Source organism: Biomphalaria glabrata, chromosome 10 (assembly GCF_947242115.1).
Source record: "Biomphalaria glabrata chromosome 10, xgBioGlab47.1, whole genome shotgun sequence".
Taxonomy (NCBI): Eukaryota; Metazoa; Mollusca; class Gastropoda; family Planorbidae; genus Biomphalaria; species Biomphalaria glabrata.
Window position 1 is genome coordinate 1,955,879 of NC_074720.1, and position 18,290 is coordinate 1,974,168.

An 18,290-nucleotide genomic window follows, 5' to 3' on the forward strand; every position below is an offset into this window, starting at 1 on the left:
CCCAAGAGGCTAAGTAAACAAGACTCCGAAGCAGGGACAGTTGTATGCAGAGGCAAACTAGGCATCAGCTTTATAAGGCCTCCGATTGGTGGGGGCTTCAGAGAAATTTTTCTTAGAGAATTTGAGAAACGTGGATGCTGCTTTGGCAAAAAAAACAAACCCCATTTGGGCAGCTGTTTGAGACAAACATCTATAAAAAAGCTAACAAGATCCTCCAAATAAAGAATCACCCTTTGTGTCAGGATTTTGTGATTTGACCATCACAAAAGAGCTACAAGACACCGATGGCAAAGACAAACAGACACAAACACCCTTTTGTTACCCTGGCAATCAAATAATTAAATAGTAACAATCTGATATAAACTTTGTCCCATGTAAATTATGAGTGAGTCTGGTGTCAATGTAGCCTACACTTTGGTTTCTTATAGTTATAATGTTTTTTGTTTGATGTAATGCACAAATTGTAAGACAAATTTCCTTACGGACAATGAAGATTATTATTGTAATTAAATCTCAAACGTAATACTAGTAATTCTATACTAACTTATTTCTAAGTCTCTACTATGCCTAGGATCCAAGGTAAATGCATGAATGTTTAGATATTATCTTATCTTATAAATTACAGACGTTACTTCCAAAAAGAAGATGATTACGTCCCTACGCGTCATGGATCTAGTCTTGCGTGTTAACCAATGACTTAAATTCTGCCAGGTCATTGGTTTTCCTGGCGCGATATTATTAAACTCACTTGATAGAAGAGCATTGTTTCTTCCTTTTGGTGCAATGTCGAAACGTTATTTCTAGTCTGGTAAGTTGACCATACGTCCCGACTCCGACTTAGGCTGGACAGTCCCGCTTCGGACCGTCTCTCACGCTTTTCATAAAATCTCCAGGCTGGACAGCCAATGTCTCGCTTTCATCATAAAAGTCGATCAAATATCACGCTTTTATTTTAAAATCTTTTGAATAATAACCAAGTACAGCCTTGCCGAATTTCCTTCTTGATCCTTATTTCATGTTCTCTGCTACGACTCCTGTGCTAGAGACATGAGTAGTGCTTTTATTTTGCAGCATCCTATATTCTTATCAGAAACTGACGTCTAGTAGACTCCCGGCGCGTTGTCGTGCCTCATGTTTCTCTCTGATTATGTTAATCCATTCCAGCATCATGGGCGTAGCCGGGGGGGGGGGGATTTTTTGCTTTGATTTTGTTTATTTTAGGTGAGATTTTAATACTAAACCATCACTTCCCCCAGCGCAGCCAAGGGGGTTTTGAGTTTAAAACCCCTACCAGGCGGTTTTGCAGTTAAATTCCCCTCTTCTATAAAACAAAACAAACAAAAAATTAATACAAACGACAATCTCCAAATTCCAGGAGCATAACTAAGGAAGATTTTGATTTTAAAACACCCTCAGAAATTTACTATAAAAACCCCCTCTTCAATATAAAAAAGCAAATTACACACTGGTAATGCTATGAGCGTAGCCAAAGGGGTTTTGAGTTTAAACTCCCCTTCAGCGGGATTTAAAGATAAAAAATACCTCTTCAATATGAAAAAAAGCAAACTACACACAACAAATTCTATGAGTGTATACACAAACACACACATATATGTATATATGTATAGCGCGGGTGGGGGGGGGTCTAGAAAAAAAATCCTGGCTACGCCCATGTCCAGCATACAGTATTCCTTGGCTTGTCTTTCCTTTTATTAAGGTCGATAACAGATAGAAAATGTTGGAGACAAAACTCCTTCTTGTTATGTGCCTCTTCTCCTATTCTCTCTCCCTCTTTCTCCTCTACTCTCTACATGTCTATTCCTTTTTATTCTCTTTTTTTCATTTGTTTCGTTAATTAAACGGTGAATCTCATTTCCATAGACATAAATAAATATAGACTGGCCGAAGGAAGTAACTTCATGTAACTTGAAAACATGTATATCTGTTGTATTCGGATTTCCGAATTATGAAAAGTTGCATGATCTTCATTCTTAGAGATTAAACAAAACTACACTGCCTCCTTATTTACAATATATATATAGGTGTGTATCATTGTGTATATTAAAAACAAAGTTTAAAAAGCACTTAACTTTTATACTGCACATAAATGCTGTATAATAAAGTACACAAAATTGCAAGTCACAAATTTTCGTTTCATAAAACTCTTTTATCGGCCAGTCTATATTTATTTATATCTATGACTTTATTATACAGCAGTGTAGTTTTGTTTAATCTCTAAGACTGAAGATCATGCAACTTTTCAGAATTCGGAAATCCGACAACAATAGATATACATGTTTTCAAGTTACATGAAGTTATTTCCTTTTCCCAGTCTATATTTATGTATGTCTGTGCTCATTTCATTCAGTTTAATTCACCTACAACCATTTCGCACTGACCTACATATGCTTGCTCCCTGTCCATTATCTTTAACCAGCAAATAGTTCAGCAAGCTCTATTATATCGAACAAGCCTATTGTAATAGCCTACAAGCAGACGCATTGATTAAGTCGTCATCACTAGTATTCCCTTATCAATTGTTATCTCTTTACCAGTCTGTCCCTATCTTCTCTTTTTCTGTTATCAAGTTATTTAAAGGTGTGACCATCCCGCGGTAATAGCGTGTAAGAAAAAAAAAAACAAAAAACGAAATCAACTATTCTGTGCAGTTGTATGAACCCAGCACATGGAAATTACACGATTAGGTATATAAACGCACCCACTATGACCAACCGATTAGTATGTCTTAGTTTCGTAATGCTACGTGTTTTTTTTCATAGGTCAGTTAGTAGAGACTTATTTGTTGCTAGTTATAGTGCAAGGTATATGAAATACTATATATAAAGCACAATGTTAGGTGAATGTATGTTCAATGAGCTTGGCATAGCTAGGAATTTGCCATCATTTGGGGGCCCGGGGGGGGCAGCTAGACCCTCTGGGGGGGGGGGCCCTTGCATTTTGCGTAATATTTAATAAGTTCCCCTTTCAGACCTAGGGAACTTTTTTTTTTTTTGCCAACTAAATTTAAACATTGAACTACCAATGAAAAAGCTTTGAAAACATTATTCTGCGCTTCAGAAAAAAAAAACAACATAGCATAGATCTATATCGTTTAAAATGCATTAATTTACTATTTCCTTTATTCCGTACAGAGGATTCTACTAGCTAGCTATTTATAGTTTTTCTACCATAGAGGAAAATATCAAATGGACTTCCCATCTCACTCTTTATTTTATTGTTAACCCATAAAGTGCTGAGCTGTTTTACAGTGAGTGCATTCACAATGGAATTACAATTCTGACGTTTAAAGGCTAAGCTACCACACGCGTTTTAAGGGTTAATCTTCCCTATTGGGCCTTTGCTGAAGTTTCCGCTTGTGAGTTTACACAGAAAACTTCCCAGGACACCAAAATAAAGGCACATCTCTTATGCCATCTGCTAGGACATATTCATACAAGTGCTCCTTCTTCCTTAGTGCCCTTAGAGCATGGAGCGTGGTGTCGGAATCAGCCAGGAAAACTAATGAAGAATAATTTTAAGTCTTTAATTGACATTCACATCTCGATAAAGGATAGGCGTAAGACGTAATTATATTAAATTCAGTTTTTGTAGAAACGTCCGTAATTAATAAGATAAGATTAGACCTATATAATAATAAGGCCCCTCTTCAAGTCCGAAGATGAATGAGAAATGCAGTTTTTTCCGTGGTTACGCAGCCCCAGCTGTGACCTGCATATTTTGCCTTATTCAGAGAGAGCATAATTATTGTCTGCTGACGGTCGATTAAGGCCTATATAAAACAGTTTTTATTGAAGTAGATATGACACCAGCTAGCATCTAATATGTAACCAATCAAAATGTTTAACTAAGAATATCTTACTCTTTTAAAAATGTGTTGCAGTAGGCCTATTGTTTAATTACATTTTAATCAAAATATGTAATATTTTTTTATTCTCTTATTATGGCATAAAAACAAATTAAGCTTAGGAATTTTTTTTGTAGGCCTCAGGGCGAGAACTTGTTTTGTTTCGTTGCGTCGTAAAGTGAAAACGCACGTAATCACGCAAACAAACACACTCAAAGCACACATTTTTAACTTGCTTAGCAAACAGTCTTTTTTTTACCAATCCTTCTTCCATCTCACACATCACCACGCCCCCTTTGACCATTTTAACTCTCTCTCTCCTTCTCTCTCTCACCCTCTCTCTCACTCTCCTTCAACCTACTTCTGGTCCGTCTTTTTTTTTAGTGGGCAAGGGAAAAAAACCTATCTCCGTTTCGCCGTGTCACGTGACTACGTCACTTAAAGGGGGGTAAGTGTGTTCACGTCTACTACCGTTTACACACCAAAAAGTTATTGTGCTCCGATAGATTTAAAACGAAGTTAACACATTTCATCGCGTAACTTTAATATAACTTATTGGTTATCTTGTAACTTTGGTTTCGCGTAAAAGATAATGAATTTGTATGCTAATTAGAGGTCTAGATCTAATCTTTGTTTACATTTCTAAGAATATACTATATAGATAATCATTAATTGTTTTGTTATAAACGCTATGCCTAACAATCGTAGCAAGTGATGTTGCCTAGTTAGAATAGATCTAGACTAGTGCGCATTGAAATTGTCACTCTCTAGATCTTCTAGATCTAGACTAGATTTAGATATAGATCTATTATTATCTAAGTCAGTTTATGATGACCGTGCCCTAATGAGCAAGGCATGGGCTAATAATTATAATGTGTTTCTGTGACCATGGAGTGGATTTAATTGCCGAGGATAAAACAAATAATGGCTAGATCTAGTATGTGTGTTCTAAGTTCTGATTTATTTCTTGGTGTGGATATTAACTTCGCGATTCGAAAGTAATTGAGGATTTAGCAGAACAAAAATGGATATGGTTCTAACTGACGATCAAGGAATTTTAGGTAGGCCAGCTTTTTGTATAAATACAGATAATAATAATAATCTAGATCTATATTATCCTTAAGGAAATTTGTCTTACAATTTGTGCATTACACACAGAAAAAACATGATAACTAGATCTATAGAAAACCAAAATATACATTCACACCAGACTCACTCATAATTTACATGTGAAAAGTCTAGATCTAGATTTCTAGATCTAGATTTATATCAAGTAGACTCTAGTTTATATTTAATGATTTGATTGCCGAAATAGTTTTTGTGTCTGTTTGTCTTTGCTATCGGTATCTCTTTTGTGATGGTAAAATCACAAATCCTGACCCAAATGGTGACTTTTCATTTATATAATTTTTATTACCTTTTTTATGAATGTTTTTCTCAAACAGCTGCCCACATAGGTTTTTTTTTTTTTGCCTATGACTTTACCAGCAGCATTTAGAATTTAGATCTATCTAGGATTCTATAAAGTTTATTTTTAATGTTCAGATTGCCATAACAGGCAGTGATATTAAAATCGGTATCTAGTATGGATTATTTTGCTAAGACAAACTGTCTTAGACCAGGAAATCACAATTACATGTAGATCTAGATCTAATCTACAGATCTAATCTAGATCTAGAAATTAGACGTATTGTGTTTTAATGTTCAAAATTATAAGACTCAACTTCCATATATATTCTATGTTATTTTTCATGCATGAAACATACAAGCTAGAGGTACTAAACCTCTGCATTTTCATTATTAACAATTACAACAGAGCTCTAAACTAGACTAGATTCTAGATCTAGACTTAGTTCTGTAACTTCTAGATCTAGTCAGTGTCCATATTCTGTTTGAAGCTATTCTAAAAATAACAAAAGGGGTGTTCACTTTTGAAAAAAGAGAATTCCGCGATTTAGTTTTGTGGTTTAGCAATGTTCATTTTATATGATTAGAGGATTTATTTTTACACTTATTGAGAACACTATACAGGCGTAGATATATATCTAGATCCATACACTTTTTAAGTCTCTGTAGTTTAATGACGGGCTATGTTATTGATTCACAACATTTTGAAGCCAGAGACGTAGCTGGGGGGGGGGCGCCACAAAGAGGTTAAGCCCCCCTCCGGACCCCCAAATGACGGCAAATTCCTAGCTACGCCACTGTTTGAGTCAGATGTCCTGAAGGTCCGAGAACTTCCGGTTCCCTTTTATGGACCTCTTGACCAAGGAAAGGCTTTTATCCATGGCCAGGATGAGGCATCGGCTCTTCACCAATCCCTCTGTCCGAAATCCCGCCTTATCCGAAACGATCATGTACTCTCGTCCGGTATGTCGCAGGACACGACCCCCTTGAGCCCCACACGAGTATCGCCCTCTCGTGCGAGGCCAGAGGCCGAGCCGCGTGTGGGCCTTTCGTATGCCTATTATGTCCCACCGAACCCGTGCGAGGGTCCATCACAGCGCGTATGGCCCCCGTTGGGGAACGAATCAGTGGGGGTTTGGACGGGTTAGCGAGCCTTTGTTACATCCCTACCACGTGCAGTGTACAATCTCTCGACCGTACGAGTGGTAACTCACTGAGAGCTATGTGCGCTACCATTCTTAGCCTATCCGCATCCCCTGGCGGACGTATCCACGGAGGCGCCACGCTGAGGCGACGGTAGCTGGAATATCCTCCGCGCCACTGTTTGAAGTCCAGACCTTAAATTATGTTGCAGTGCACTCGTTATAGGGTACATTTGTATTGTTTACATATATTTAATATTGCTTCTTCTTCCATTCATTAAGTGTGTGTACCACTGATGACTCTTTCACAACTTCCTACCTATTTGTTTAGGTCCTCTACTGTTGTAAAATTTGCGAATAACAATGCGTTCCATTCCATTTCTTTCTCTGATTTCCCTAAAAATCAATCAATCTATATCTACCGTGCGCTGTGTCCTATACACAAATTGCTATATGATCTATTTGAAGGCACGATTCTTTATTGGACTTATAAATTGTTGAGAAAACAAAACCAGCGCGCTGACTTAACTATAACGATATTGTTGTCGCAAATTGAGCAAATGTATCGATAGACAGAAAAGAAACATTCTTTCGTTTTAAATGATCCGTCTTTTTGTAACGTTCACATGGTTTGAACACTGTTCTAAATTGTCGTCGGTTATTTATATCTCTATTGTGTACTTTGGAGGTTTGTCCTGGACAAAATAAGCATTGGCGTGTTGTCTTAAGTCAGAAGATGACGCAGTCATTAGAATGTAGATCTACGTTACCAAGGGTAGAGCACTCCGCAGAATTTGACCCGATTGACAAAGTTTTTCTCTACGGCTGAATCGTTCAACTGATCAAACTGTCTGACTGACCCAATGTCCAATTGGAGACTGTGTGTTTGTTTCTATGGTGACTGAGAAGTTATGCTTGGTTGGTGGCTAAGCAGTGTGAATGATGCTAGATAAGCGGCTCTGGCGTAAGCTGTCTTGTGTACTCCAGACGACCCCAGACTGCCAGAGTGTGTGTTTTTGTAGTGAGCTAGATTTTATTCAAAATACCAATTCATATTATTACTAAAGTCTAGTATATATATAATATTTCATATCACCTCGAGTTATTTTTACTTATATTGTAATAAAATTTATATTTAATATTATTCACAAAGAAGTGATTCAAGCTGTTTCAAGTTTTACAAGTTGAAATATAATACGCCTACAGTGGTTTAGTTGTCTACCAGTATATATTTTCGGACGCTCTCCCAGAAATGACGTAACGGTGTTCTTGCCTAAACGTCCTGTAGGGTGGTACTGGATGGAAACAGGCGAGGTTCGAACTCGGCAACATCGCGACCATTATCTAAAAGCGTTTACCATTCGACCAAGCAGCAGTTTTGGATGGTTTGAGCGAAACGCCCACTGTAAAGAAATCATTGGAATGATTATAATTAAGTAATTATAATTAAATTCTTCCCGTAAGACGGATGTGAAAGTGAATGGGGGAAAGCAACAAAATTAACTTGACATTCAACAGTTGCTTTGATTATTGCATGCATTTGGCGAGGACTGTGTTTCAGTATTCCAGTGACTCTGTTACACACAATAAGTAGGTCATATATTCACCTTCACCTATCCCTTAGTCTGTTGAACCGATGGGGGCACCACCCATGATTTGTTGGCCGTCTTTCTCCATTCCTGTCTGTCTTATGTCTGGTATTTCTATCCATGACAGGCCTGACTGTTCTCTTCCCACCGCTTTCTCTGTCTGCCTCTTTCTTCTTTTTCTTGTTACTTTGCTCGCCCCTGATAACCTTGACATATGGTCAGAGGCTTTAAGCTTGCGTTATTTGACAGTAGTTTGCAGGTCATTGTGGGGGGGGGGGGGGGCGAGCGGAGACGGCCTTAGCAGTGCGCTGGAACCTGGCCGAGTGTCATATCAGGGCACGAATACTTGTATGCGGGATGACAGTAATGAAAGATTCTCTTTATCGCGGGGATTGGGGCGCTTGCTCCACTCTCTCTTTCTCTCCCCTCCCCCCCCCTCCCGAGACCGCATCTGGTCCAAGCGCTGTATTAACTCTTTCTCTCCTGATTGATGATACCATCGTTGATTTGACTCCATTAAATTAACTTACTGTGTTCATAAACTTTAATCTGTGTTCTATAAAAATATAAAAGAAAAACGTTACTGAAGTTTAACCCTAACAGGCCAGTGAAATATAAATGAGAAAAAATGAATAGTTCCTAGGAAAATAATTACGTAGAGATTAGAGTTAATCCTTTTTCTAATTTCTTCCTTTTTGATGTTTGTCTTATAAGTTACGGACTTTCAGGACGGCGGTCAGGTTTCGATCCCGGGACTATCTTGAGGATAGTCCGGAGGGCATATCACACGATCAGTCAGCCGGATAGTGCTCACGACGCGTCTCTTAGTCCCTCCTACATCACTTCCTGTTCAAACGTCGCAAGTAAGAATAAACGAAACGAAATTATCCTTTGTCTAAAAATAGCATCTTAGGTCCATGTATATGCATTATGGTTTCATAAGTCCATACGCGCACTTTCGGGGGGGGGGGGGGGGGGGGAAGGGACGAAGGATACAACTAGGGGTCAGCCTACTTGGCTAATGTGAAAGTCCATTTGCTTCAAACAAACACACACACACATTTATATATATATATATATATATATATATATATATATATATATATATATATATATATATATATATATATATATATATATATGGCCCCACAATGACCTGCTAACTACTGTCAAATAACGCAAGCTTAAAGTTTCTCTCTCTCTCTCTATCTCTCTCTCTCTCTCTCTCTCTCTCTCTGTGTGTGTATATGTATGTGTAAAAATATAATAAAGCAAATAGGAAAAAAAAGTGTTTTGTTTACATACCAAGTCATTCTGCTGTGGTCTGTGCAATTCTGGCCAGTAGTTCAGGTTTGGTTTTCTTGGTCTGATAGCTCTAAGGTGTTTATAAATATTTGCTAGGACTAATTCTAGTGCACCTTCTCCACTAGTGCTATTAAAGCATCTAACGTTTTCCCTGCGAAGTGACTTGTCAAAGTTTAAGTCTCTTATTATCTTGCACAAGTAGATTAACACACTCTTGTTGTGTTTTTTTTTTTTTGAAGGCGCATCTGTAGATTATAAGATAAGATAAGAGAACGCGAGTTAATGAGTTGAGCTAGTATAAGAGAGAGGGGCAGAAAGAAAGAAAACGCAAGCCTGGCACATTGAAAGAGAGAGAGAAAGAAATGAGATAGAAAGAGAGAGAAGATTGAATGAGAGAGAAAGATAGGGAGAAAGAGACATAGAAATAGAAATAGAAAGAGAGAGAAATAGAGAAAGATAGAGAGAGAAAGAGAGAGAGATAGGAAGAGTAAAAAACACAGAAAATGAAAAATTAAGGATGAAAACTAAAGGTACACACACACAACACACACACGCACAATATAGCTGTTTATTTCATGTTTTGTATTTATGCCAAGATACAAACACTTGTTTTAAATCGAACTTTTCGATCTTGAGTCCTTTCCACTTCATATTTGTGCCCCCTCCACAGAGCCTCAGGCTAGAAGTTCCAGATTTAGAAGACATTATCGAAGACAAAGAGAGACTTTTATGAGTGTTTATTAGTAGCCCGGTAGACCTGAGAATTATGACTCGTGACAGAGCTGTAAATTGTCTTTACACCACGACACGCCCATCTCTTTTTTAGCCGCACATATAACTAACGGTTTGGGGGTATCATAATGGTTATACTGTCGCTTTCTCCTTGTGTGTGTGTGTGCATATGTGTGTCTGAATGTGTTTATGCGAGCTGGTGTCAGTGTGTGCTATATTTACGCAGCATTTTCGAGCTTTAGTAGTCAACTCGGGCTACATCTTCACTTACAAACTGGACATCAAGATGTTTCCGTTTCACTACGACTACTGTGGTAAACATCAAATACAGAAGTAGAACATGCATTAGAAAAAAGAATAGTAAAAAAAAAGCTTTTTTTTTAAAGAAAAGAACCACTAATTACTTTCATTTATCTGAAAATTGAAGGCGCGGTGGCTGAGCGGTAAAGCGCTTGGCTACCGAACATAATCTTCCAGAGTTCTTCTCTGCTAACAGTGTCCATTGCTCTTGTTAGGTCGATATATATTGTGAGAAGAGGTCAGCATTTTGTTCTTGGCATTTTTTCCTGGAGCTGCCTTGCCGCAAAGATCATGTCAATGGTTCCACGCTCTTTTCTGAAGCCGCACTGGCTTTCTGGTAGTAGACCACGCGGTAGAACCACTGGTATATATGATTTGCAATCTAACTTTATTATATTGTTCTCATTGAATCCTAGACTTGCCTACATAATATCAGACATTTGTAACAAATGTCCAACTGTGTTTTTACGTCAATTTAAATGTAAGGATTTAATTTCAACAAGTAGGTCTATTAACAAGTCTCTATGACGAAATGTCCCAGTGGTGGATCTGTGTACTAACGTCAACGACGAAATATTCCGATGTAGATCAGTGTACAAAACTCAGTGGAGAAATATCCCAGTATAGACTTTATGTACAAACCTCAGTGGCGAAATATCCCAATATAGACTTTATGTACAAACCTCAGTGGCGAAATATCCCAATATAGACTTTATGTACAAACCTCAGTGGCGAAATATCCCAATATAGACTTTATGTACAAACCTCAGTGGCGTAATATCCCAATGTAGATCTATGTACAAACATCAATGATGAAATATCCCAATGTAGAAAAGTGAACAAACCTCAATGACGTAATATACCAATATAGATCTATTCACAAACCTCAATGACGTAATATCCCAGTTTAGATCTATGTACAAACCTCAATGACGTAATATACCAATGTAGATCTATGTACAAACATCAATGATGAAATATCCCAATGTAGAAAAGTGAACAAACCTCAATGACGTAATATACCAATGTAGATCTATTCACAAACCTCAATGACGTAATATCCCAATATAGATCTATTCACAAACCTCTATGACGTAATATACCAATATAGATCCATACACAAACCTCAATGACGTAATATCCCAATATAGATCTATGTACAAACCTCAATGACGTAATATCCCAATATAGATCTATTCACAAACCTCAATGACGTAATATACCAATGTAGATCTATTCACAAACCTCAATGACGTAATATCCCAATATAGATCTATTCACAAACCTCTATGACGTAATATACCAATATAGATCCATACACAAACCTCAATGACGTAATATCCCAAGTAGATCTATGTACAAACCTCAAGGACGTAATATCCCAATGTAGATCTATTCACAAACCTCAATGACGTAATATCCCAAGTAGATCTATGTACAAACCTCAATGACGTTTTATCCCAGTGTAGATCTATGTACAAACCTCAATGACGTAATATACCAATATAGATCCATGCACAATCCTCAATGACGTAATATCCCAATGTAGTCTTATGTACAAACCTCAATGACGTAAGATCCCTATGTAGCTATTAGACACAAAATAACTGGAGATACAGTGAAAAACAAAAAAAAAATTAATTACGTTGGCTCCCTGGTCGTGTGGTACGCTCTCTTGACTGTCGTCTCGATGTTCCCAGGTTCGAACCCTGCCCAACGTCCTACGGAAGGTTTGAGCTAGGAATGATCTTCATTTATGAAGAAACACCCAAAGCATGTAAAAACAAAGACACACCGAAATGACATTTAAATTATTATGAAGTCGTCTCTCTTCTATCTTATCATGCCTATAGCGTTTCAGTGTGGTCAGTGTTGGGCACATTTCTCATTTCCTAGGAACTCGAAGACGGCTATCAAGTTCGATTCTCACTTTAAAAAGTAATTTGGGTCTATTGCAGATAAGCCTGCTTCTTCTCTCAGCCTTTTATAAGCTCTGCGTCTTTTCAGTCTTGGCTTCGTATCTTGAGACCCCTACACTCACCGGCCTTGAGAAGCAATCGAGAGCTAGTGTTTCCCAGCCGTGAATATCAATATCGCACCGCTTGAGGGAGCTCTTAACCCTTAAATCGCGTGTGGTAGTTTAGCCTCTAAACATCAGAATTGTAATTCCATTTTGAATGCACTCATTCTAAAACAGCTCAGCTTTTTAAGGGCTAAGGGTGTCTTTGTAACGCTTGTGTTGACATCTTAAAGAAGTCGTTTGGAAAGGCGATTTTCTGGCATGCCCCACCTATCGAAATTGGAACTTTTTTCTTTGGCTTAGATACTGTTCATATAGATTCTTTTAAAAACAATTATATTTGAAAAACTATAACGATCAAACTAAAAGTTTTGTGACCAATTAGCTAGTTTTATTTTTCCCAAAAATATTCTCAAACGTCAAATGGCTAGGAAAATCGTTAGAGGCGTTTTCGAGAACCGTGCCCAAGTTCCACCCAGTTCCTAGCTGGGAGGACTCAGGGGCGCCCTAAAGATCCCAGCCTTCACCAGGATTCGAACCCGAGCTGAATAGAAAAATGAAAACCAAAAAAAGCCTCGCCTATCTACGCCTCCTATAAAACACAAAACTTGCTATTAAAAGTTGCTCCCGTAATGAATGCAAATCTGCCATGTATTTACATGTCACTAACATACTTATAACAATGCCTCTATTCAAGTCACAACTTCATGCAGGTTGTAGGAACCTGGTAACAATCCCTCCTCAATAAGATGGATGAAGTGAGGTATTGTATTGAAAAAAGTATTATTAACTCTTACTCTCCGTAATTATTTTCCCACGTTTTGAAGGAATTCTTAATTTTGCTCATTACTATTTAACTACCCCTGTTATGATTGGGCTTCAATAGCTTTGATGATTGTTATCAGAAAATGTTGTATTTGGTATAGAATTAACTCTTTCTCACCGTAATTATTTACCACATTCTGGTGGAATCAACGCTGGTATCGTCAGTTAGGAGAGAAAGAGTTAAAGGGGAATGCATGCTCTTTTTATGTAATTCAAAGTCAAGTTTTAAAAAATTAAACATTAATTTAATTTAATGAGGTCAAAATCAACGATGGTATCGTCGCTTAGGAGAGAAAGGGTTAATGTTTTTCTTGTTTTGAAGGTTACTTTTGTTTGTCGAAGAGAGATTTTTCTTTGTAAAATTTGGGTTCTTAGCTAAATACGATCTAGATCTACTAGACGACGGTCCTTATTGAATTCTTAGCCACGGGCACAACATTAATTTGTACACGTATCTGCAACTCTTTATGGGTGTTTTTTTTTTTTTTTTTGTGTGTGTAACTAAAGCGATGTCGTAGTGACCTGTGTTCTTTGACCCCACCAAGCGTAGACAGCGTGCGCGACTTTCACTTACAATCACATGCTGATAGAGTCATCACTGATACAGCATCGTCACCTGTGTCTGGAGATGTGTTGTCAAAAGTGTGTGTGTGTGTGTGTGTCCTAACGCCGTGCCTCTTGTGCTTGCGTTGTATCACTTTCAAAGGAGGCGGCGATTCTGACTCTATTCGCATTGGTATACACTTGCATCGAGCCTTTGTAACACACACACACACACTCACACACACAAACACACACACACACACACACACCGACACACACACACACAATAACAAATTTACCGAAATCTTCATGAAATGAAATTATTTAAAAAAGCATTAGAGTTTAGTAAAAGACATTTCTACAAATCAAACAAAAACAAAAAAAAATGTTGTTTAACCTTTCTTAGACTAATATCGTAAGCGCGGTGGCTGAGTGGTAATGCTCGGCTTCCAAACCGGAGGATCGCGGGTTCGAATCCTGGTGAAGGCTGGGATCTTTAGGGCGCCTCTGAGTCCTCCCAGCTCTAATGGGTATCCGACATAAGTTGGGGTAAAGTAAAGTCGGGTCACGTGACACCCTCGTTAACCGTGGGCAGAAGACGGGTATTTTTTTTTCTATTTAGCCTAATATTAGCATAAGCGTCCTCTGTTTGGGACACTTCAACTCGAGAAAACATGAAAAAACTAGAACAGACACAAAATAGAGTCGTGAGATCAATAACAAATGAATATTCATATTTGATTATAGTAATATCATTAGTAAAATCACTAAATTAAGAGACACTTCAGGTACAAATACAAAAACAAAACCTAATAAAATACTCGGAAAAAAACCACAATTTTAACATGAAATGTGTTATTCCATATGGTAGCAATAATTTGTACAAGCACTCCTTTTCCCAAGTGCCATGAAACGGGTTGCCTGAATCAGCTAAGAAAACCAATTTTTGTGCAGAATTAAAGTATCTAGTTAAATACGCAGGACTAGATTGACACATATGGAATGATCATAGGACGCAATAATCATTTTTCTTTGAAGGAAAGTCTGTAATTTATAAGATTAAGTCTTGAGCTCGTGATTGAGATGCTGAAACAGATAGAGATCAAGCTTGAAGCATCTCATGTGCGTTGACCTCATATTATCCTCGTTCCTCTTGTTCTTCCTCTGCGTTATCATTATTATGTTGGAGGGCTCAGTTGACGAGTCTAATATCTGCGCAGTGGTCTCCTTGTAAAAAGACCAGTAGGGAATTGGCGCCATTATCCCGTTAGAAAGGCACCTAGGATCAACGCGATAACGACGCCCATGACACAATAGTTTCTAGATCAAGCAGCTCTCTATATAGTTTTTGTTCTAGCGGGAAGTTTTGGAGCCAGTGTTTTGTTCGGATCTCTCGATGCGGAATGCAGCTTTGTTGGACATGGTCAGCGTTCTTTGTGGACACTGGTTTATATGGACTTAATTCTTGATTTTAAAACATTTATGTAAAAAAAAAAAAAAAAAAAGAATAGAAAACGCGCGTGTGTGTAAGAGTCTTTAGTCGATGGGCACATGTCAGGGAAAAAGCTGACAAGTTGTTAGATTTCAGTTAGTTGACAACAATTTGTGAACCCCTAGCCCTCGAGGCTGACTTCCATTCCGAAACCGTTGTGCTCGAGTGTAAGTTATGCACTTATGACAGTCGTGGTTTGTCTCTTGACCCTTGACCTCACACGAGATTGGGTAAAGCCTTGGCTAGAAACTGCTTTACGGTATACAGGCATAGCCCGTCCTCCCCGTTGTTGTTACTTTGAAATATCGTTCAGGTGTGAGCACTATACCAGAGATGGCAGCCGTTCTACCTTGCTTCCCCTCGGTGGTTGCATCGGAAGTCGTAATTTGGCCAGAACCGTGTCAAATAAGCTCCTAATACACTTTTGCCCTGCCCTGCATAGAAAAATAAATGATCGTTCAATTCTGCCTCGTTTCCACCATTTGGGCGCCTCGGTTTGATTGTTGGACTGTGCCGAAATCACTGTAATACGGGTGATCCTGATTCAACAAAAAATCATACGTAATTAATAAGGCAATGTCTTGACGAGGCCTAACATTAAGGATGTGTAGTGTATTTATCCTGAATGCGCTGATCCAGTTGCGACCTGCATATTTTGTCACGTCTGATGCAGACAAAACCGTTGTCCTTCGGGGGTCTATGTGAGTTCTCTTTTCGTCATCTGAGCCTGTCCTCGGCATTGCTTTGGGAGTCCAATGTGTGTCTCGCGACCTTTGTGAAAGCTCCCCCAGCTGTCTTCCTTTACGTCATAGATATAAACTGAGTGAATCATTAAAGCGCTACCTATTTACAAAGCTCATATTAACTCATTCCATCTGTCTGTATGTCTGATTGGATTCTGTCATACATTTTTTTTTCTCCCACTTCCCATTCTCGGATCAAGTTGAAATTTTGCACAATTATTTGTTGTTGATAAAAAAAAAACACAACATATGAATACCCCCCCCCCCCCACATAACTAAAAAAATATATAATTTATTAATTAATTTAGGACAATAATTACTTGTGGTTCACATAATAAGGGAAATAAATCTTGCAGTATTGAGATAAATGACAGTGGTTAGGCGGTTCTTTCCCAGATATAAGCTTTTTTTCTTTTTTTTTTTTTAAAGATTTCAATTTTTTTTTATTGATTACGTTTAAAATGTGTAAAAAACAAAACTCACAGGATGGTTGTAGAGAGGCTTACCCACTGCCCCCACACAGGCCTCCCTAGGATGGTTGGAGAGTGGCATTCCCACTGCCCCCCAGGCCTCCCTAGGATGGATGGATAGTGGCATTCCCACTGCCCCCCAGGCCTCCCTAGGAAGGTTGTAGAGAGGCATACCCACTGCCCCCACACAGGCCTCCCTAGGATGGTTGGAGAGTGGCATTCCCACTGCCCCCCAGGCCTCCCTAGGATGGATGGATAGTGGCATTCCCACTGCCCCCCAGGCCTCCCTAGGAAGGTTGTAGAGAGGCATACCCACTGCCCCCACACAGGCCTCCCTAGGATGGTTGGAGAGTGGCATTCCCACTGCCCCCCAGGCCTCCCTAGGATGGATGGATAGTGGCATTCCCACTGCCCCCCAGGCCTCCCTAGGAAGGTTGTAGAGAGGCATACCCACTGCCCCCACACAGGCCTCCATAGGATGGTTGGAGAGTGGCATTCCCACTGCCCCCCAGGCCTCCCTAGGAAGGTTGTAGAGAGGCATACCCACTGCCCCCACACAGGCCTCCCTAGGATGGATGGATAGTGGCATTCCCACTGCTCCCCAGGCCTCCCTAGGAAGGTTGTAGAGAGGCATACCCACTGCCCCCACACAGGCCTCCCTAGGATGGTTGGAGAGTGGCATTCCCACTGCCCCCCAGGCCTCCCTAGGAAGGTTGTAGAGAGGCATACCCACTGCCCCCACACAGGCCTCCCTAGGATGGTTGGAGAGTGGCATTCCCACTGCCCCCCAGGCCTCCCTAGGAAGGTTGTAGAGAGGCATACACACAGGCCTCCCTACTAAGGTAATAGTTCCCTTCTTCTATAATACGTCACGCCCAGGTGCGAATGCGTCCACTGCCTAATTAGGCGTACCCAGATTTTTTTTTAGGACTTGGTACGCATTGGTAACGTACCATCTGTTATGCAACAATAAGCTTTATCTAAAAGATGGCATGCACAGTACTTTAATTGGCCTCTGCAAATTCTATGTCGAAGTTGCACGTGACCTTATGAACTCGACTAGTGGTCAGGGCGGTCTGTGGTTGTAGTTAGTGCGTACTATTTAACCCGTTGCTGACCCATTTGGTAAGCGAAATTAAAAGGTACTGACCTCAAAAACACCCTTATATGAAGAGCTGCTTGATCTGGAAACTACTCTGAGGCGCCCTTATACGGTGGCGAGTTGGGGAACCGCCCCATGTCCCCGCGCCATAAAAAGGAAGGGGCGCGATGAAGTGAATATTTTGTTCTGTTGTCACCGTCAGCCTTTACCTTTACCTATCCCTTAGTCTGTTGGACCGTTGGGGCACCAGGCAAGGTTTGTCGACCGTCTTTCTCCATTCCTCCCTTTTTTTTTTGCCTTGTTTAGAACCTCTCTCAATGGCAGGCCTGTCCATTCTCTAATGTTGTCCTCCCATCGCTTTTTCTGTCTGCCTCTTCTTCTTTTCCCTGGCACTGTTCCCTGAAGGAAGGTCTTTGCGAGCCCCGAAAATTCCTGGCCCTGTGCACATAAAATATCGCCCCTGAACTACTGTACAGTTCATCTTAGATATTGACCTAGTCGTCTGAGCCTTTCATTATAATATATGTTCATCTCTACATCAGAAGAGCTACGCTAAATGGGTTAGCCTTCATGGCAACGGCAATCGTTTTAAAAATGGTTGATGATATAGTCATAATAATAATTTAATTGATAAAGCGCTGTTAACAGTCACAATATCGGCTCTAAACGCTGTAATTGCATAACAGACATAAGCACAAGATTTACAGTGACAAACTAATCTAATAAAAAAAAAGCTTTGAACTGATAGGTCTTAA

At 39.4% G+C, this 18,290-nt stretch overlaps 1 protein-coding gene across 1 annotated transcript in view; it reads left to right on the forward strand.

Annotated features, from left to right (window-relative positions):
• Window positions 1-4,261: 4,261 nt before the first annotated feature.
• LOC106057857 (myelin regulatory factor-like) overlaps window positions 4,262-18,290 on the forward strand; it is a 114,115-nt gene continuing 100,086 nt past the window's right edge. Inside the window, exon 1 of the mRNA XM_056045215.1 lies at window positions 4,262-4,926. Within this exon, the coding sequence (XP_055901190.1) occupies window positions 4,890-4,926 (37 nt within the window). The 5' untranslated portion in view covers window positions 4,262-4,889. The remainder of the gene's footprint in view (window positions 4,927-18,290) is intronic.